This window comes from Sceloporus undulatus, chromosome 1, assembly GCF_019175285.1.
Source record: "Sceloporus undulatus isolate JIND9_A2432 ecotype Alabama chromosome 1, SceUnd_v1.1, whole genome shotgun sequence".
Lineage (NCBI taxonomy): Eukaryota > Metazoa > Chordata > Lepidosauria > Squamata > Phrynosomatidae > Sceloporus > Sceloporus undulatus.
Genome location: NC_056522.1, coordinates 197,916,035 through 197,938,062, shown reverse-complemented (window position 1 = coordinate 197,938,062; position 22,028 = coordinate 197,916,035). Strand labels below are relative to the sequence as shown.

At 39.1% G+C, this 22,028-nt stretch overlaps 1 protein-coding gene across 4 annotated transcripts in view; it reads left to right on the top strand.

Moving 5' to 3' along the window:
* The window catches only part of GULP1 (GULP PTB domain containing engulfment adaptor 1), a 228,236-nt gene that overhangs the window by 171,375 nt on the left and 34,833 nt on the right, over positions 1 to 22,028 (top strand). For all 4 annotated transcript variants that reach the window (XM_042474303.1, XM_042474294.1, XM_042474286.1 and 1 more), the window contains exon 5: positions 17,060 to 17,131. In XM_042474303.1, coding sequence (XP_042330237.1) covers positions 17,060 to 17,131 — 72 coding nt within the window. The remainder of the gene's footprint in view (positions 1 to 17,059; positions 17,132 to 22,028) is intronic.

Genomic DNA, 22,028 nt, shown 5'->3' with positions numbered 1-22,028 from the left:
GGGTCCACTAATCTCAAGAGCTAAAAATAAGCACTCAACATAACTGTTCAGGCTACTAGATGTTGTTTTAAAGTTCTCACCCCCCTTTTTCTTGTGTGTTGTGTCTTATTAGACCGTAAGCCTGATGACAGGGAGCTGTCAAATTAACAATTTGTAATTGCTCTTGCTGACCGAAGGGTGGGCTATAAATGCTATAAATAAATAAGTAAATCTTGGACATGAGTGATTACTAAAACCCTGCCAGGAAGTTGTTAAAAAAGCTGTTTTAGAAGGGATACACAACCATTTTTATTATCTAACTGATTAATGATTGATAATTCTTATTTTCTCAGAGGCACCATTAGTTATGATTTCTTTAAGATATGCATCTATACCTGGCCTTCAAAAATGGCAAACTCACTAAGCACACAAGAAAACACACAAGAAAGCCTCTTTGAGTCCCAGTCCTGGGAAAAGAGCGGGAAATAAATAAATAAATAAATAAAATAAAACGGGGGATGGCAGTGGGGAAGGAGAATGCCTGAAACAGATGGCCCTGAAGGGGCAACTTGATGCCACCACTTTGGTCGCTGGATCAGCGCCACGGTAACCAAACATTGCAGCCCTGATCCAGCTTTTTGGCGTCCCAAAAAGAAGTGGCAGAAAGCAACTTTGTGGTGCTCCTGCAACATATAAACACCATGCCGCAAGCTCCACAAAGCTACCCACTATGTGGTCAGACCAGATGGCTTCCTGCTGGCTTGGGGGAATGCATTGTCTAAACAACATGGCTGAGTGGAGAGATCAATTTTCCAAAATTTGCAGAATACATTCTTGGAGTAGAAATAATGTGATGTTAAAAAAATCAAATGTGAGAGAATGCAAAATAGACAGATTCTTTTAACCACAATGGTATGGGGTTATGATATGTGTGGGGGAAGAGGCTTATTGTCAGGCCAAAAATAATGAGTGTTTGGGCCATGAATGTTTATATTGTGGATGTAATACAAGTCTCAGTTGTCAGTTTGTGGAAAATTAGTTATAGGCCAACAACATTTGGGCTTTAGAGTTTTGAAGTATACCTATTATTGAATTGGATCTATAAACTGAGAACAAATATAATACAGGCAATATAGCAGGACATGATCAATTATTTCAGTCATGTCTGACCAGCAGGAACAGATATGCTGCATATAAGATATTCATAAATATCTCCTAGAGTTAAAATGGGTCAGACTAAAAGGTCCATGATATTTATAAAGTTTCAATGTATAAATATAGTTGACCAGAACAAACTTTGGGCCATGGTTACCTGCTGCACAATAGTGTCAGGTTCTTGCTTTCTCTTCCTGCCAGGCTGTATGCCAGATCCATTGCTTGATTATTTCTTTGGCTTTAGGAATCCCAAGCACAACAGAACTGAAATGGGGAACCTATTCCATTGTAATTTCACTTTAACAGCCTTCAACCTGTTACAGAAGAAATTGTGCTTTAGAATCAAGGGAGCTATTCCAGAAAGTGTAAGATTAAACTGAAGGCAGTGGGTAATTATGTAGAGCCAAACATATGGTTCAAGGGAACCATTCCAGATTTCACTCTAAGCAAGATATTAGGAAAGCAAAAATAACTCACAGGAATTTGCCCCATACTGCCTCCAACAGTTGGAAGTTTTTACAAGTGAGAACCATACAAACGTTGAGCTATTACTTTACCCTGACACTCTTTTATCACAGAAGGTATGGTATGTTTGAACCTCCTTTGAAGAAAAAGAATCAGAGGATGCACCAACAGTCCTTTGGGCATTCACATTCATTCCTGAGTTGATGCTAGCCCCCCCCGACTGGTGAAGCCTGCCCTGTCTTTTTTGCTAAGCAAATCTAGTAGCCGCTTGGCCGTGGTGTTGGTAGAGCTGAATGAGAAGCATGGGTTCATTAACCTCTTCTAAAACATCACAACCTAATCTAGAGAATTAATTTGTGCTCCTAATTAACACCTCCACAATAGTCTGTGTTATGTCTAGTTTAGCCTATAGCAAAATAGTAATAGTAATCAGTCCTGGGATGATATGTAACTGCAGACAGTGGTGTATCTAGTATATTTGACACCCAGTGTGGATCATTTTTAATACTCCTCTCCTCTTTTCATCAGCCTTTTTTGGGTTCGATGTAGCTGCAGCCAGATGAGCTGCCAGACCCAGAAGGCAGCCCCTTCCCACCATTAGACACTGGTGGGAGTGGGTTGCTACTATTTCATGCTCAGCCAGCAGTCCTGCTAGGCCTAGAAGAAGCTGTCCAGCAGCAACAGTACCCCACTCTCACACACCACACATGGCTAGAGACACCCCTGAACACAGACATCAGGATTTGAGGAATGAATACCTCAGAGGTATTGGTGGCTTCTTATACAAGAAGGGCAAAGGTCTTAAGTTGTTTGTTTTGTCCACCTTTTCAAAATCTGTGATCTTTAAGAGATGGCAGCTGTGGCTTTCTCCTGAAAACCCCTTTCCTGACATTTTTAAACAAACTTTTCTCATGCAATTCCCGAGGAGTATTTTATATTCTCATTTACAAGAAATGTATAAAAGTTTATGAAAAAAAATCTACCTTTCAAAATCATTTATATTTGAGTAGTAGATATTCAAGATAGGACAACAGGACTGAAATATCTAAGAGGGGTTTTATATTGTGTATGCATTAGTTCAAATACTAGTCACATGTGACCTTGTATCCTGAATCCAATGTTATGGGCTGTGAGAAAAAAAACACTTGTAGAAGTTCTGTTAAGGGGAGATACTCAACAAAAACTGCTATATTTGTTTCTTTGATTTATGAGCCAATGTCAAGTTTCAAATTGAATTTAGTTACAGTAGGTGTAATTTTATGACATTTTTGAACAGCATTGTTGGTAAAATATAAAAAGTAGGATTTTACTGTAAGGAAACTTTCTGAAACTCTGTTGCTACTGACATGACACTCATTAAAAAAACTGTAGCTGATAAAACTCATCCTCGTCACCAAGATGGGGATTATTTTGTTGCAACCACAATAAAATAACTCAGGCTTGTTGTACTGAACTATATAGGCTGTAAACTATGACACAGTGTAGTAAACAATGACAGGGAAATATTTTTACTATGTTATGTCCCAAGTTTTATGCATAACTCAACCAAATTAAGTGCCATTAGGCATCTCCATAACACTACCACTGAATTCAATAACATGCCAGTTATTGTTTTGCTTTGTTGAAGAGAATGATATAATGCTATATACAGTATTACATCACTCTTTTTAATAGCATATTTCTTTGAAAGTATGATAATCAGAACATTATGCAAACACTTTGTAGATTAGGAATATAATAAAATAACATCCTGGTCAATGCGAGCCAGTGTGGCATAGCAGTTTGAGTATTGGACTAAGAGCCTCTGCAGACTGGCAAGAAACGTTGGCATCAGGGTGGAATTGGGGTGTGGTAATTAAAGCATCTCTTGGACGAACCATAATAGGTTGCTCTGGTAAGCTTGTAGTCTTTCATAAGCAGTTTCAAAGCCCTTTAAGGTATGCATCCCGTAGAACCCATCTTTGAGAATGGAATCTCTTGGGGTATAACTTCAAATGGTGATACTATCCTATGGCATAAATCAGAGAGGCATACTGGGGTCATACTGCTTGTGAGAGGGTACATAGTAGCATAGTATGAAATCAGATTAATCTACATCCTTATTTCCAAGCATTTTTCAAGTGCAGTATTGCAGTACTGACTGGCTGCTATAAAGTTGGAAAAGCAGAAGCAAACTTCATTTGACAAGTAAGTATCAAAGTAATGTTTAAGGAAAAGATTTTCAACTCTAGGGTTTATAGAAAAATCAGTAAGCTAAAAGTGAGATAACATAGCTGTTCTGAATAACAGTGTGATAGATTACTAAGCGATTTGCCAGTAATTGTGATTGAGCTGGTAGTGGGAACAATAAGGTGACCCCTGGCTGAGCAATGAGGAGCAAAGAGGATCAAATGACATCTAAACAATTTGAAAGTGCAATTTCATGCAAAGACATAAAGGTACCATGTGGCTAATTTGTGATGAGGAGTGCTTTTAAATATGTGTCATAAGGAAAGTGTGTATTCTCCAGTTCAGGGCAGCGAAGAAAATTTGCTGCATAAATGAAGAAATGTGAAGTGCATAAATCAATAAATGCAAGTAAGGGGATTCAGCAGAGAGTGAGCAGCCCAATAAGAAACTGAATCATGTTACTATAATTGGTATTCCAAGATGAACAAACAAGAGTGCTTCAGGTACCTTTCATGATGAGCAGGAAGAGTATCCTGCTGTCCCATTGTCACTAGCTCATTCATGGGATGCCTGTGATGAATTAGGTTCTCGTGAATTGCTCAAAAGTCCTAGCCATTGGCACAAAGGAGGCTTCTCAGCACATTGTCATAATGTATCCTGTAACTTCCAGGGGAGAACATTTTATGTTCCTGTTAAAAAATCAGAAGCAGAAAGCTGAGACAGAGTTGCAGCTTTCTAACTCCCACGCCCCCAATTTAGGAAACTGAACTCCATGAAACTTGGAATTCATGATTTAAGAGTTTTGAAAGCTATTATTTTGAGTAAAATTACTTTCATTTAAAAAATGTAAATTAAAAACTAGAATGTTAGCAAGCATATCAAATAACTATACTTAAGAAACCGTAATTCAGAATGTAAATTGAAATATAATTATGCTGGTTTATATGTCAATGATATCAATGGGAAGTGGAAAAAACAAACAAATAAAAATTAATTATATGGTGCAATGTTATAATAATGGCAATTGTAGAGAAACAATAGAATCTTCAAGACAGAGGAGCTTATCGCTTGGCAGGAGGCTGGAGCTGATTTAAAATGCCAAGTGATAAGCTCAAGAGACATAAAGGAGTCCTGGTGCCACAGTGGTTAAATGCTGGTACTGTAGCCACAATATTGTAATATTAATATTAATTCTTTTTTATCCTAGAGGAGGGCTCCAGGGTCCACACAGCTTTCCATCCTTTTGTGGTTTGGTAAAATTGAGTACACAGCTTGTTGGGGGCAATGTGGCAGTTGTTCAGTGTTAAGCCTGCCTTTGCACTTTCTTCTTTTACCTTCCTTAGTAACTGTTCCAAGTCTATGATGTTTTCCACTAATAACATGGTGCCATCTGTATATCTTTGATTGTTTATGTTTCTTCTGTCTTCAGTCCTTATTCTTTCATGTCTAAGCCTGCTCTTCATATGGTATTTTCTGCATACAAGTTGAACAAATAGGATGATAGAATGCAGCTTTGCCTGACCCCTTTGCCAGTTGGGAACTATTTTGTTTCTTCATATCCTGTTCTAACAGTAGCCTTTTGTTCTCAATACAGATTTCTCATCAGGACTATCAAATGTATTGGCACGTCATTTCTTTAAGAGCATTCCATAGCTTTTCATGATCTATGCAGTCAAAGGCTTTGCTATAATCGACAGTGGGCTCTTAGTATCAGCTGGGGCTTGGTTCCAGGACTCTTCCATAGATACCAAGATCTTTGGATGCTCAATCCCATTAAATTCAGTGGCATAGTAAAATGATGTCTTACATAAAATGCAAAATCAAGATTTGATTTTTTAAATGTATATATTTAAAAATATATATTTTCAAGCCATGGATTCTTGAGTCCATAGATAAAAAAATCTGTGGATATGGAAGGCGGACTATATAAAGCACAACGTGATTTTCTCCTGGAATTCTTTGGTTCACTCCATTATCTATTGTATGTTTGTGATATGGTTGCTAGTGCCTCTTCTTTTCTTTTACTTGCTTGCACCTCCTGGATTTCTGTCTCAATATGTGATTGCAATCTATGATGCAAAATTTTCAGCATAATTTTGCTTGCATGGGAGATTAATTCTATGGTCCTAAAGTTATGTGCCCCTTTTTGTGTGGTGAGGTGTAGTTGGCCACGATTTTATTTTCCATATTTGTTGGCATATTTTAGTTAACACTAGAGTTGCTTCTGCCTGTGTAAATTTTATTCGTTCGACTGGAATATCATCTGTTCATGGTGATTTATTCCTAGCACAGCAAACCAAATACAATATAATAGGCATCACTGAAACCTGGTAGGATGAATCTCATGATTGGAATGTAGTAATAGATGGGTATAACCTTTTAAAGAGAAATAGGCCAAATAGGAAAGGAAGAGGAGTAGCCTTATATGTCAGGTATCTTTACACCTGTGAAGAGATCCAGGATTTAAATCTTGGAAGCCAGATGGAGAGCATCTGGATAAAAAATTAAAGTGGAAAGAAACAACTGGAATGTTATTGTGGGAGTCTACTACAGATATGAGACAGTGGGATGTAAGCAAGTATTTCTCTACAGTAATACATTCTATACTCTCAGGTACCATTTGCATACCAAGACAGTGACTTAAAATCATTCCTAATGATTTGCTAAAACGCACTGACTTAGCTTCCTTTATTGTTGCCTGAAAAGAAAATACCTTGTATAAAGTTGCAGGGATCAAAACCAGCTATTTTATGAAGAAAGACAGCTGTTGTAGTCATCTTTGTTCTTTTTCACAGTAAAGCCAGGCTGAGCCAGTGGATGAAATATGTTCTTTATCTGAAGCTGTAGTGAGAAGTGTGTGCGCATTTACACTTGATTTCAGTTATTTGTGATGGATTTGATGCTGTGCTTCCCCCAGCCGATTGATCTGTAACAACAGTTCCATTGGATGGCAAATGATATGTTATTGGTGTGAGTTAAAAATGAAATAAATCACATTTGTCCATAATGAAACAAAGCCAATAAATGTTCCCAGAAGCAAGAGCAATCTTTGGGTAATTTCCAAAATCCTTTTTTAAATTCCACTTTTGTGGATATATTTTATCACTTATTTTGAAAATCCTCTGCCAGGAATCTATGGATTAGACTCATTAGCCTGTAGAAACTATGAGCTGTGGAATTGTAGAAGAAGCACAATTGTTTCAGTTTGTTCACACATAAAATATTTCCTCCAAGATCAGGAGTAGGGTCTGTATGTTTGTTGCAGATGCTGGCTTGGTGTTTCACTAACTGATTAGGGATGCTGTCACTGAAACCCCAACTGTTTAGAAGCTAAGTGTGTTTTAAAATAGAAACACCAAGAAGCTGGAGAGAGTTGAAAATGAAACTTTAAAAACATGTGGACAATCAGCCTGGAGAATGGAAGGAGGTGGCAGATTGATAATTCAGTCAGCATTCATTTAGCTGATAAGTACATCTTTCAAAGCTGCCCCGATTTGGGAAAGCCAAGATTTACTGCAGAAGAGAGAACTGTAATAATGAGTTCCCTCTTTTATCTTTTTTTTTAAAAACGTACATCTTCACACCCTTTGAAACTATCTTAAAGAAAAAGGCCCACATTTTCAGTTTGTGAAGTAGGACAGATACCAGTGTCACAGATTTAGCTTCTAACATTAGGATCCTGGAAATGTTTGTGGTTGTCATTTGTGGTTTAGATGATATAATTTCTCCATGTGAGAAATTATATGAAAGAGTGACTGAATGAATTGTATTATGTGTTGTTTATCAAGCTTTATATTACATCTTCCTATTAAAAACAATTGAAAAGTGTTTTTATATATATTGAAAGTATCTCTGAAGATAATTGCCTCTTTGGTTTCAATTTCATGTTTTGTTTACCAAAAGTACTCATTTTGTTATGCCATCTGTGTTATTTAATGTTAGTTTGCTTCTTTCTTTTTTCTTTTTTACCATGGCACAATTGGGAATGTTTTGTTTCCTTTCAGCCATTAAACAACTTCCATCATAATCATAGCATCTACAGCACCCAATCCAACCCAAGCAACCCAAGGAGATTACACATGCAGCTTTTAAACTGTGATTTCCCTGGGATGGAAGTGACTTCTGCAAAATTCACCACGTGATGCCATTTTCCATTCATAGCTGACCTATTCCCTAGCCACCCCTTTTCATTCATGGGGAAAACCTGTGAATGCCTTGGCAATCCCCCAGTGCCCTAGGTGTGAAAAGTAATTCTTGGGTCACTTGAGTGATTGCCAGTCATGTGATGGCAATGTCCCCTCCTTCCCCTTTCTCCCTCCCCCTCACTACTCTTTTTATTATCATTTTTTCAGTTCTTCCCTCAATTCTGCAGCTCTGGAGCCCAACTGAAGTTTTAAAATACTTTTAAATGCGTAAATTCCAGCCTCAGAGCTCTGGAATTGGTGGGGGGATGGATTTTTTTCTTTTACAAAACCTAAAGGCATGCTGGGTAGGGCATAAGGGAGGGAAGTAAGGTTAAGGGAGAGGGCAGGAAGAGAATGTGGTGGGGGTAGCAGACCCAGTCACATGAATGAGAGAAGTGCAGAGATGGCTGCCCTGCAAGCCATATGTTTGCTTTTTTTTTTTTTACTTCCATGACTGCAGTGAGAAAAGGGCTCGTGTGATGATGTCCCAAGAGAGAGAAAAGCCACAGGATACTTCTCCACTTCAAACAGCAACCTTGGCAACAGCCCCCCCCCCCCCCCCGGCCTAAAAATGCTGCTGATTGATGCCAGGTCGAGAAAATGGAAAAACACTTTTGATCCAGGACCTAATCCTGGATGAACATGGTGGCCTGGCCTGCATCACAGAGTCCTGGCGGGCTGAAGCTAAGTGTGTGTGTGTGAGAGGGGGGGATATTCTCTCTTGGCTTTGTCTCTCTGGGTTTTCTGCAGGTGAACCCCTAGGTTTGGTGGGGAGATGGCAATACATTGGTCTGTCAGGATTCAATCTCCCCTACCAAGTGTTCTGTCCCACAGACTACTGGGGTTAATTGTGTGTATTTGAAGGTGGGTGGCCAGGACACAATAAGGATTCTGTTGGTGTACTGCCCACCCCAATGCTCAACAGTTTCAGATCCTCAGATTTGGTCTAATAGATGGTGGTGGAGTCTTCTCAGCTTGATTTCACATGCTGAAATCAGTCTAACAGCAACAACTCAGGCCTTCATGTCCCTAAGGAGAACCATGGGTCTGTCCCACATAGTATCTGGTGCTACCCATGGTGCAGGACACACTGGATTTATTTTTCTATGCTGGATAGGATTATGGTGATCTGAGTGCAGAGGAACTGGACAGATTATTAACTGGTAGAGTTTAGATTCATTGGGACTCAGGGATTCTATAGGGCTGGGGTTATGGCCCAAGTGGCTTATGGATCAACATGAATTCCTGATGGCTCTTAGTGAGTTTCCTGTGGCCATGATAAATGATTCTCTTGGGCACTATAGTTGATACAGACCCACTGGATATAATGTTGGTGCCTGCTTGTCTTGTGTTAATGGATACCTTTCAATTCATGCAGCCCGAGGATGAGGACAGGATCCTTGGAGAGGTGAGAGTCACTATGTGTGTATTTAATTCATATCCTTCATGGCTTCTTAACACACCCAGAGGAGGACTGGTTGAGTGGGTAATAGGAGTTGTGAACACCTTGCTGCAGCAAAACGGGATTCCATTTTACCTAAAAAAAAAAAGTGAGGCTTTGCTGGGGGGAAAAACCTCCCCGTATCCTACTGTATTAGACAATTACCAACCTGTCTCCAATAATTCTTTTTTGTGGGGCAAGATCCTTGAGTGCAGGGCAAGATTCAGAGGTTCCTGATGAAACAGTTTGTCTAGATCCATTTCAGTCTGGATTCAGGCTTGGTTATGGAACAGAAAAAGCAATAGTCAACTTGGTGGATGATCTATGTCAGGAAATGGACAGGAGGAGTGTGTTTTTGTTGGTTGTACTGGACATCTCAAAAGCTTTCAGTACCATCAGTCATTGTATTCTGGACTGCCTTTCAAGGATGAAAATTGGAAGTACTGTTTTAGAGTGGCTTCATTCCTTGGAGGGGAGCACTTAGTAGGTGATGCTGGAGGATGCCTGTTTGACAACCTGACCATTAGTCTGTAGTGTTTGTTGCTTGGGGCTCAGTTCTGTCTCCCATGCTTTTTAACATTTACATGAAACTGCTGAAAGAGGTTGTCCAGAGATTTGGGGTTTGTTCTCACACTAATGATGCCAAACTATATCTCTCCTTTCCGTCTAATTTAAAAGAAACTGTTTCTATACTAAACCAGTGGCTGTTGTCAGTAATGGACCAGATGAAGGCAGCAAATTGAAATTTAATTCAGACAAGACAGAGAAGTTCTTAGTCAACAGGCAAATCAGGGAAGAGGGATTCAGCCTGTGCTGGACTAGGTAACATTCCCCCAGAAATCTCAGGTTTGTAGCTTGGGTGTACTCTTGGACTCAACCCTGAGCTTGGATGCCCAGGTTTCTACAGTGTCCAGAAATAAATTTTCACAAAGAAAACTATTGCACCTGCTACTCCATTCCTTGAAATGTCATGATTTTAGCCTACAAAAAATTTACAATAATGCCTTTACTTATAAAGTTCCACACAGTTTCTTGTTGCTGCTTTCACTGTAGGCAAAAGAAAACTTGTGGGCATTTAGTGATTAAAGTCATTATGAAATCTGAAAAATAATTTGGTAAGACAGGAATAAAGAAACAATGCCTGTCATTGTAGCAACAAATCCTGTACTGCTCTCTACAGGAAAAGAAGGATTTATATGTTTTTGTATGTCTTAAAATTCTTGTTGAGTCATCCAAATGTGATTTCCAACTTTTGTGCTGGAAGAATAAAGTAAACAGAACATATTTAGAAACTAATTTCCAAGAATTTTTCATATATCAACATAAACAGAGTGAAAATTCAACATTCTTTTGTATAGCCCTGTATTGTGTACTATAACCACCACCTCTTCAAAATTTCATGTTCTAGAATACAGAGAAAACCATAATGCACTGAGATGTAATGGAGATGTGTGAGTCAATAAATATGTATACAATTCTGTGTATTGTGTTCTAATACCACTGAAGTTTCTGTTAGCATATAGGAATCTAATTTGTTAATTTTTATGGACAGAAGGTTTTTAAAGTTGTTGAAAATGATTTTAAAAAAAGGTCTAGAACTGGATCCAGTTGCTAGTCACAACTAGATTATCACTTTGCTGCATGATGAACCAATGAGAGTATACAACTACTACTTATTCTGTCTTATAATAATTGGGACTAACAATACATTTAAACCCTAATGTTTTACTTGTGAAAATACATTTGACTAATACAGAATGTTGAGTTAGTATATCAGGTTTAAGAATGAGAGGAAATGGCCAGGTTGTCAGTTTGACACTCATGATTTGTTCCTGTAACTCACTATAATGATACAAGTAGTGTATAGTAGAACATTAAATGCTTCTAGAGAGGTCTAAATTTCTAAGTAGCAGAGCTCACATCTAACAGGAACTCAAGCCATGTCAGACTTTTAAAAAATTCTTGGTCCATATAGTCCCCTACTCCTCCTATGGTTTGAATCTCAGGTTGTCTCCCGTTAATTACTGTTGCTCATTAGCAGAATAGCAATAACCTCTAAATGCTCCTGTAGATATTTACAGAAATAGCCTACTTTGGAAAGTTCTGCCTAGATTTAGGTGGAAGATACATAAAGAGATACAGATAAGAGAAAACAAGTGGAGGCTGCATATATCCAACTGGTTGGCACCAGTGGCTGATAGAAGTAATTCTAATTTGAGTTTGGCCAAATAGAAAATTTAAACATTGTCCCTTGTTTGCAGAATTTGTTTGTTTGTTTTGGGGTGTGTGGTATTATTATTATTATTATTATTATTATTATTATTATTATTATTATTATTATTTTCACATTCTCTCATTGAGCCTGTTGGATTAACTACCCCAACCAACATCTTTCTAATATACAAGAAAGAACTAGAGAGTTATTAAACATTATCATAGGCGCGTTACAGACTGCCTAGAAGTGGCAGTCTCATGCCGCCGCCAGTTGCAGCGTCCGGGAACCGCAGCAGCCAAACGGCGCGGTTCTCAGATGCTGCAAAGAAGGAGCGTGATTTTCACGCTCCTTCCTACAGCCCGGAAGAGACGCTGCAAGTGCCGAAGTGCGCACTCACGGCGTCACTTCCGCCGCACGACGTGCGGATGCAGAGCATCCACTACGTCAAAATGGCAGCGCCCATCTGTATGCGGTGGTGCCATTTTGATGTAGTCATTACGTGCGAGGGGCAAGGCATGTCAGGAAGCGCTGTCCCTCGCGCGTAATGACAGCTCCTCATGGGCCCGTCTGTAACGCGCCCTTGTTACAATGTGTGTAGCTGAATAACCTTGATTTTGAGCATTGCAATCTCTTCCAACACACAGGATGATATCAGGAAAATAACTAATTGACAGAACAACCAAAGAAACAATAATTGGTCTTACTATGTTATATATTACACTACTTTTGTTTTTTGTAGGCTGAACATTCCCTTCTGTAGTTGATGAAATGCACCGCTGTGATGTTTTGTGTGAAAAGTTAATGAAAACCAGTATTTCACACAAATAGAAGAGCTGCAGTTATTTAAGTTATTGCTACGCAGGTTTATGTTATTATTGCTGCTGCTTCTCCTTTTTCTGCTCCTTCTTTGGGGAGGGGGTCTGGCCAAGGCAATCTTCCCGCCATTGCTCTGGGGCTGTCTTTTTACCTCAGAAACATCCCTTGACCCCTTGGTCTTGACACTTTTCCCTTGTATACACTTGCTTTTAAGTGAATTAGGGTTGGGGTCCCCAGTGTCTTTCTCTTACATGTGTTTTATCTTTGGTAGCACATTATCTGTGTTGTTATTCTTGTAATCATTCAGCTAGTACTCCTTTTTGAAATAAATGAACTTTAACTTTTATTTACAAGCATGTATTAAGACTGTACATTTTTCCAGATGGTTTCACAGATTGCATAGTTACAGTAGTCACAGTTACAAATATTTTCTTATTCAGTTCTCTAGTTGAACACTTTCAAGCCTAAACTGTTTCTTGCTTCTCTTAATCTTTTCCTCTTATGCTATTGATCTTTTCGACAGAACTCTGAATTTTGCAAAGGTACCTTGTCCTGAATTCCAACTGACACCTCTCAGAACAGATCTGAACTGCTCTGAACTGATCTTAACCTGACACACTCTCCCTTCTCTCACTAAACCTCTTCACTTCTCACAGTAGTGACACCTTGGAGATTATCAGATGGGAGCAAAGCAGATTGCTCCCATCCTTAACCCATGGTATTCACGTGATCAGGGGGATGACTATAACACTCTCCACATGCTTATCCCGTTCTTCTCCCATCCATAAAGAGTAATAAATCTATCATTTGGGGGAAACTCCTATTAATACCAAATGATGGATCCATTACTCTTTATGGGTAGGAGAAGATCGGGATTAGCATGCAGGGGTATGATAATCTCCCCCCCCCCCCCCGATTGCGCAAATACAACAGGTTAAGGATGGGAGCAATCCGCTTTGTGATAATCTCTACTCTTGACTCTCTCTGGCTGACTCCTCCCTTTCATAGCCATTCCTCCCATGGCAGCCACTCCACTTACAGCCAGCCTGAACCAGGATTGGCTTTTGGGAATTCTCTGCCTGGTGACTCATCACAGGGGGATTTTGGGTTTTCCTCAAAAAGTGTTACAATGTTTTGCACAAAATACAAATGTAAAAACTATGCACAGAGTGTGATGATTTTTGTATAAAAATTACTTTCCTTCTTGCTTCTAGGAACATAAACAAAGGTCCCTGTGTTCACCTGATAAAGCCCGTTTGTAGGGTATGGCACCAAGACAGGGTTGACATTTCCTCCCACAGTACATTCTTCTTCTTTCCAGGAATCTCACTGTTTTCACATGATCCTGTAGGGACAGGACCTTCCCCGGAGCAGATACTAAGGCAGCAAGCTTCACTTCAGTCCACCCAATGATGATAAATGTGTTCCCATTGGAGCTCACCTTGCATTGAAGTTACATAGTCTTCCCAGTCTTACACACAACAGTTACATGTTGATGAAGTTGGCCATGTATGTTTTATATTGTCACAGTTTGGGTGAAGTGGCATGGGGCAAGAATCAGTTACCAGTCCTGAAAAACACCAAAATCAAGACTCAGCAAATGAAAACCACCCAGGGTCAGGGAGATTTCCCAGCCGACAATGGATCCTTAATTAAATAGACACCCTGAGGCCTTGTCATGCAGCAACAGAACAATACACAGATTAACATGCATATCACTCCCCCTCAACCAACAGTATATGTACCCCACTCTCTTCCATGGTAGCATCTCTGAAAATGCCAGCCACAGCTGCTGGTGAAATGTCAGGAAAAAACTCTTCTAGAACACAGCCTCATATCCCGAAAAACTGACAAAAAACTATGTATGCAGGCTGTGAAAGCCTTCAGCTTCACAAAATTTATCTCATTTGTGATTACTTCACTAGATTCCTGAAGCATGTTCTATAATCTGTGCCTGTAGTAAGTTGCTGCTGAGGGCCTCATCCACACTGTAGAAATAATGCAGTTTGACACTGCTTCAATTCCCATGGTTTAATGCAATGGAATCCCAGCATTTGCAGGCACCAGTGTTCTCTGATTTAAAAAAAATGCTAAACATCTGAAATTACAAATCCCAAAATTCCATAGCTTTGAGCCATGGCAGTTAAAGTGACGTAAAACTGCATTATTTCTGCAGAGCAAATGAGGCCAAAAATTGATATTATCTGCATCAAGTGGATGTGGCCCCAATCCTAGGATCTGTCCATGTGAAACAAGGATGAGCAATTTGTGCCCTTCCAAATGTTGTTAACTACAACTCAGTCCAGTCTAGGCATAGCCAATCATGAGGGCTGGGACTGGCAGCATAACATCTGGTGAGCCACATGTTGCTTACTCTCTCCATGTATGGTTGGAGTATGTGCTGCAAAACTTTGACTGTAATTTTGATTGCATGGAAGATTAGTGCTATTGTCCTATACTGGCTGCAGTCTTTTGTGTCTTTCTTTCTTTCTTTCTTTCTTTCTTTCTTTCTTTCTTTCTTTCTTTCTTTCTTTTCTCTTTTTGGTGGATGGGGATGTATATTGATCACTTCCAGTCTATTGACTACCATTTTGTTTTTCGTATTTGTTGCTATATTTTAGTAGCACTTGGGTTGGTTCTGTCTGTGTGGACTGTAGCAATTCATTTAGAATATCATCTGTTCCTGGTAATTTATTTCTGGTGATTTTGCACTATAGACCATTTTATAGCCATCTTTGTCAGAGGATGATTTTGTCTATAATGGAGCTGAGTTAGTGAAGCCTTAGTCTATACTATAGCATGTCACCCAAACTGTCATGAAATGCAGTAGTGCTACAAGATGGTCACACATGATCTCCAAGTAATAAATTGTGAATAGTTGCCCCTCTCTTGCCTCTGCTATAAATGATAACTACAGTTGACCCTCCACATTTGCAGCTTTGAATTTTGCAGATTTGATTATTCATGGATTTGATTAATATGTTAGCTCTGAGAATCCCTAGGTTCTCCAGTGTAACTCTGTTGTCAACTTCTGCCATATGTCACACTGGAGGACCTAGAAATTCCTAGAGAGAACACTTCTCTAGGCATTTGTAGGTCTTCCAGTGCAATTTCATGGTCAACTTCTGGCAGATCTTGACCATAGGATTGCCCTGTATGACCTAGATATTCCTAGAGAGGTGTTCGCTCAGCTTTAAAAAAAAGTGTTGGTTTTTTTTAATTGGCTGTTTTTGCACTTTGACGGGGGTACTGTGCCCCTAACATCAGTTAATGTGGAGGATCGACTGTACAGACTGCAATGCTATTATTTCTACTAAAGCTATTAGTACTGTAAGTCATTATTACAATGAAATTCTCTTCAGATTTTACCTTGATCTTCAGTGTTTGTGCCAGTATAAGAACACCATAATTCAAGATATAGACTGGCACTAAGCTTAAAGTTGGCACAAAAGGTTTTAACTTTGGTCAATTTGCTGTGTGGTTCTTTACTTGTTGACACTATTGGAAAGAGATAAGATCTCAGGCACACTGTGAAATGTAAAGTATTGTGGCATTGTTTTTGTTGCAGCTTTGATTGTTAAAATTCATGGCTGAAAATATAAAATTTTCTGAAATTTGGAAGCTGTGAACAGAGTTGTTTTTTTTAATCTCTTTTTTAAAAATCACCCTGTACAGACATATACAGTAGTTGCTCTGTTATGTCAGCAGTATAAACTCATTGTGTATGCAATATGATCCCCATTCCCAGACCTTACCACAGATAGTGAAATTTGTACACCCTATAATTCTGGGAGAAGTTGACCATAAAGTAGTGCTGGAGGACCTCTAGATGCCTAGAGAGATCATATTTTTGGATGTGGGTAAATAAAACTACGAGTACCAGTCCTGCAGATATACTGTACAAATTGTACTGTAATTCAGCGTGGTCATAAACTTAAACCATTTTGGATACATTTCTCTTCCCCACTGCATATTGGTTTTATTTATTTAATTTGGTAGGTGTATACTGTACTCAAATTCGGCCTTGCCATTATGTTACAAGAAGTATATGTTTGCAAAAGTTAAGATGCTCTTCTTGATTCAGACACCTGCAGACGTTTTGTATCCACATTTGGAAATTTTCTTTACAATGATTTTTAAGTATGCCTTAAAATTATTTTAGGAGAATAAACACCCTGTAGCAAAACATGAACACCCTGACCTAAATATTATATCAATCTTTCTAAAATAAATATTTCATAACCCCAATTCTTTATTTCCATAGTACCACAGGATTTTTTTCTAAATTATTTTTTCTCCTTTCCCCTTTAGACCTTCACATACAGTATCTAGTAATTAGATTTCTAGGATGGTTAGAATTTCAAAGATAGTATTTCATATTAATTATGAAAACTAGAAAATGCCCTATAGATGTTTGTCAAGTTAGGCAAAAAAAAAAAAGTATTTTAGTTAACTAAATTGTATTAGCATCACCAGAAGGATAATAGAGTACTCAACCAGAAAGGTGGTATTTTTACAATTTATAATTATCTAGATATGAATTCTTGCCAGAGAAGATGCTGATTAGTTATGTCAAAGGCGTGTTTAAATGAAACTAGCTTTCATTACTTTTCTCACAAAGTACAATATTTTCAGTTTCTTGGCAGTACTGAAGTGGAGCAGCCCAAAGGCACAGAAGTCGTGAGAGACGCTGTTAGAAAGCTTAAGGTAGGGAAGTCTTTTTTAAAATGCAATTTATATTGGGGGGGGGGAATCTTCAATGTGTTCTAAGTGTATGTTTGCAACTGAGGGACTTTGTGTACATTTTCAACATGACAGTCTTGTGCTTCTTCTGAAGGACTGAAAATTAAACCAAATAGTCAGCAGGAAACAGGAAGAAATTGGAACATCCTCCATTGTGAATAGGGGTCTCAGTCCAAACTGGGAATACAGTGGGGACAAGGAAACACATTCACAGAAGGGACATAATCCTCATTGGTTGCCCCGTGTGCCTGCAATTTATTTATTTGTAAAGTCATCTACCTACTTTATGTGTGTGTGTGGCATTTAGCTTGGCCCTTACTTGTAACTGACTGTAAAGATACTTTGCATTGGTCTTGCTAGCAGAGTTTAAAATAAAAGCTCTCCTGATTTGAAAAGGTCCACCTCATTTGTAATTTCTTCAGGATCTCTTTGAGGTTCTGAAAAATTCAAACAAGGTTCATCTTTTGCTCTTTTTTACTAACCATCCTGCAAAGGCCTGCTGGGATAAAAATGTCTTCACACACTTGCAGAAGTAAGTTAGGAGGACCAGTCTGATTTCTCAGTGAAGGGAATTCCAGAGCCTGTAGGCAGTCATTGAGAAAGCCCTCTCCCATGTTCCCACTAGATATACCTGTGAGGGTGGGGTGGAACCCAACAAGCTAATGGTCAGGGGGTTGAACACGAATCTGCAGGCACCACCTTCTGGGTTTGCCCTTGCAGGAAAGAAGGAGCTCCCTCTAAAACATTGTCTCCAAGTCCCATCATAGCAAGGCAGGCCAGAAGGATAGATACCATGTCTGATGGTATCAAAAGCCAGTGAGAATCCTGTGGAAACAGGGACACATTCTGCCTATCCAGTTCTTGGAGTAGGTCATCCACCAAAGTGATTTGGTCCCCAAGTGAGGGCTGAAACAAAATTGAAATGGATCCAGAGAATCCATCTCATCCAGAAACCCTGGTGCCGTGAGGCCACCCACTCTAGTCCTTTGCCAAAAACAGACTGGAGACTGACTGGTAGTTTTCCCATATGGTGGCATACAGGGAAAACTTTTCAAGCAACGTTTTTGTAATTAGGCATGTTGGAATTCTGCCTTATCTTAGCAAGGAATTGGCCAAGTGGGTAGAGAAATTGGTCAGGCTATGTAGTCATGTTCTAGAAGAGTTCATTCCTGATGTTTTGCCAACATCTGTGGCTGGCATCTTCAGAACTTTGTTTACTTTAAGGGTTTTTTCTTTCCTGTTGAAGTTGTCCAGGTGTTTGTGGATTTCAATGGCTTCAATGGCTGTTTGAACACTGCATTTGATGGTCCCTGTGTAGACTTGTCCACAGCTGCACGATATCTGGTAAGCTACGGCCATGAGAGGTTTCTCCTGTCCTTCGCACAACCACAGGAGTTTGCCACATACCATGCAGCTGTGGACAAGTCTACATAGGGACCACCAAATGCAGTGTTCAAACATGAATCAAGGAATATGAGAGACAGTGCAGACTGGGTCAACCAGAAAAATCAAAAGTAGCAGAACACATTATAAACCATCCTAGGCATATAATGCTGTTTGAAAACACTGAAATTCTGGACCATGCCAACAATTATCAGGTCAGAATTCACAGGGAAGACACTGAAATCCACAAACACCTGGATAACTTCAACAAAAAAGAAGAAACTCTTAAAGTAAACAAAATTTGGCTACCAGTCCTGAAAAACATCAAAATTAAGACCCAGAAAAATGCAAATGAAAACCACCCAGGATCAGGGTTTTCCCCAGTAAACAATGGACCACTAATTATAATAATAATAATAATACAATTTATTTGTATACCGCTTTTCCTATGATCAAAGCGGTTTACAGCATACATATGCATCTACAACAACAAAGCAAGTAACAAAGTTCAATACAACCATAACAGTAATGCAAAATACAATATTACAATAATACAGATAAAACACAGTTAATAAAAATAAAAAACCCATAGTACTAGCTGATACATGCATACACATACTGTACATCCAATATCCAACTCCCCCCCCCTCAGCACACAACACAGTAGCAGAGAAGGATACAAACAATCAATCACTACAACTGTACAGCTAGCAGGAACCCAACCCATCTACCTCCAAGATGTTACACAACTGCGCAGTTGCGCAGATGCCGAGATGTTAATGTCCGTAGGTGGCATCTCTGGGACGGTGCGCAGTTGCGCAAGCAGATACCCGAGCCCAGAGAGCCGCCCAGCCGTAGCAGCAGCCCCAACCACACAGTCCTTGGAGGAAAAAGGGGGCGGGACCTCCAATGATGGCATTGGCCCACCCTTCTCTCCCCCTCAGAGTCCAAGATGGAGCTGGATGCCTTTGGGGAGGGCGCAGTTCCTTTAAGGGAGGCCTGATGGCATTGGCCCACCCTTCTCTCCCCCTCCGAGGCCAAGATGGAGCTGGATGCCTTTGGGGAGACAAAATTATGTAGACAAAATCCTCGTTATGAGTTGAAAGGGAATTGTATAAGTAAAGTTTCATGAAGCTATGAGATACTATATGAATTAACATTGAGCCCCATTACTAGATAGCCAAGCCTCTGGTATTGTAGCAGAACCATTAATGCGGTACTGTATTTTACATTAAATTTGTGTCATAGGCAACTACATTTTATTGGGTTTTTAAAAATAATGCTGACCTAATTTAAATCTGTGTGACCCCGGTATCTTATTAGCAAAGTGCTTTTTACAAGCACTGAGTGGAACTAAAAGCAACCTCTTGCCCCAAATCATTTGTTGTGGTTTTTTAATGCATTTGTCAGCAATCCCTGGCTGCCTTGCAATAGTAAGAGCAGGTAGCAGGATTGTTCATCTAATAAAACATTTCTTCTGTCACTCTTAATTGTCCTAGCTAATTAATCCTAATATCAGAAAAATGGCCTAAATAATAAAAGTTCTTGCCCATGTTTTAAAAGAATACTGAGGCTCAGTTTTAGCTAGTCTCTAGTAGAATGTAGTTTCTTCTTCATGGTCTCTGTGACTCACACAAATGGGTTATCTGTGCCTGTGCAGTGCTTCATTCAGAACCTCTAGAGCTAGATAGAGAATTTTGTCCCTGGCCCTGCTCATTTCCATACAGCCTTAAGCAGCATTTGCTCCCCCCCCCCTCAAATTGCAGGACCTACTCCACCATGGCAATTAGACCTAATCTTTTCCCTGTTTACAAGGAAACCCTTTGAACTGCCTGCGACTTGTGAGCTTCATCTTTCTTACTTGGAATATCACCTTCTTAGTAGCTATGATTTCAGCATGGTGGGAAGGTGAATTGTATGCATGCAGGGCTGACTCACCTTATTTACAGTTTCACTGACACAAGGTGGTCCTTCACTCTAACAATCTGAATGCACATAACCCCACCCATCCTTCTCTCGATGTGTCCTGCTTTTTCTCAATTTCATAGATATCACATGTGACGTCTGTGGAAGTGGGGTCTCTAGGTGGGAACTGAGGGAAGTTGGTGGGACCAGGGCCAAAATTCTCAGTCTAGTTATAAAGTTTCTGAATGAAGCAAAGCACAGGCATGGATAACCTATTTGTGTGAGTTCACAGATGATCACTCAAAGAACCACAGTTACAGATAAGCAACTTGTCCCTCATAATTGCACAGCAATCACAAAAATTGTCTGTGATGACCCATCTTGATCATTAAGGAGGTGGCCTCAGTTATGTCTTGGCAAATAACAAGGAGGGTTTTTTTTTATTGAATCTAGGGCAATATAGATCTTTTCTGACATATTTTTTAGTCTGTGGAACGTTTCATACAAAGTAAGATGCACATAAAAAGTCAAAAAGATGGATTCATTTTTCAAGAAAAAAAGCATATATGATGATGGATGGAGGCTATGCAGTGAGAGAGGACTTGAAATTATTATGAGGTTGAAATAGAATGAAAAGATATCAATTAAAACCTCTCTTTTAATTCTGTTTAATGATGAATCATAAGATTTCTGAGATCCAACTTAGCATGCTCTGCATGACAATTCTGAATGGTAAAAATAAAGATGCATTCATATCTATTCATTCTTAATTAGGGGAAAATAGACGTATGAATTAAAGTTTCATGAAATCACGGCATTATCACAACTTCAAAAAGAGAAAAGTTAATTGGAGAAGTGAAAGAACATATATTAAATGTTTAGACTCTGGCTAGTGGAGAGAAACCAGTATTTGGGGTCTATTAGAACCCACTATGCTTTATTTTTTATATATAAAAATGTGTATTTTGGGTTGTGTTCAAAGCATCATTTCATCAGTTGATGCTTCAAAGAGTTGAGAGCATACTTGCTCTCAGTTTCCATTCACTATTAAATGGTTGTGTAATACTGCATGTTCAGGGGCATTGTTTAGTCACTTGGCGATCATAACTTAATTGCTTGAGCCACATTTGAGCAGTATCCACACTGATAGTGTGGTTCTAGGATCATCTGTTCAACAACTTAGCATCCACAAATGATTGGTATCTTTCTACCCCCTTCCCATCCCCCAAACCTATGAATCTATTCTTGTATTATGCAACACTATATAATTTGATTTATTACCAGCAGGTGGTGCTGATGTTCCATTACCAAAAAGAGGTGCTATTGGCAAACTCAATACTTACTATTTTTCTTCCAAAGTATACTTTATTTCACTATAATCATTACTACAGTCATTATATTGAGCTTCTCATTGTTTAGGTTACAAAAGATACAGTCTTCTTTCATTATCAATTTTTTTTATGTCGTGTCCTCTGGACACTTCATGTTCTTTGCATCTATGTGGAAGTACTATTAATCAAAAATATCAGAGAGGCCATGGATGTTTTTATCTGTTACTGAAACATTTCCAACA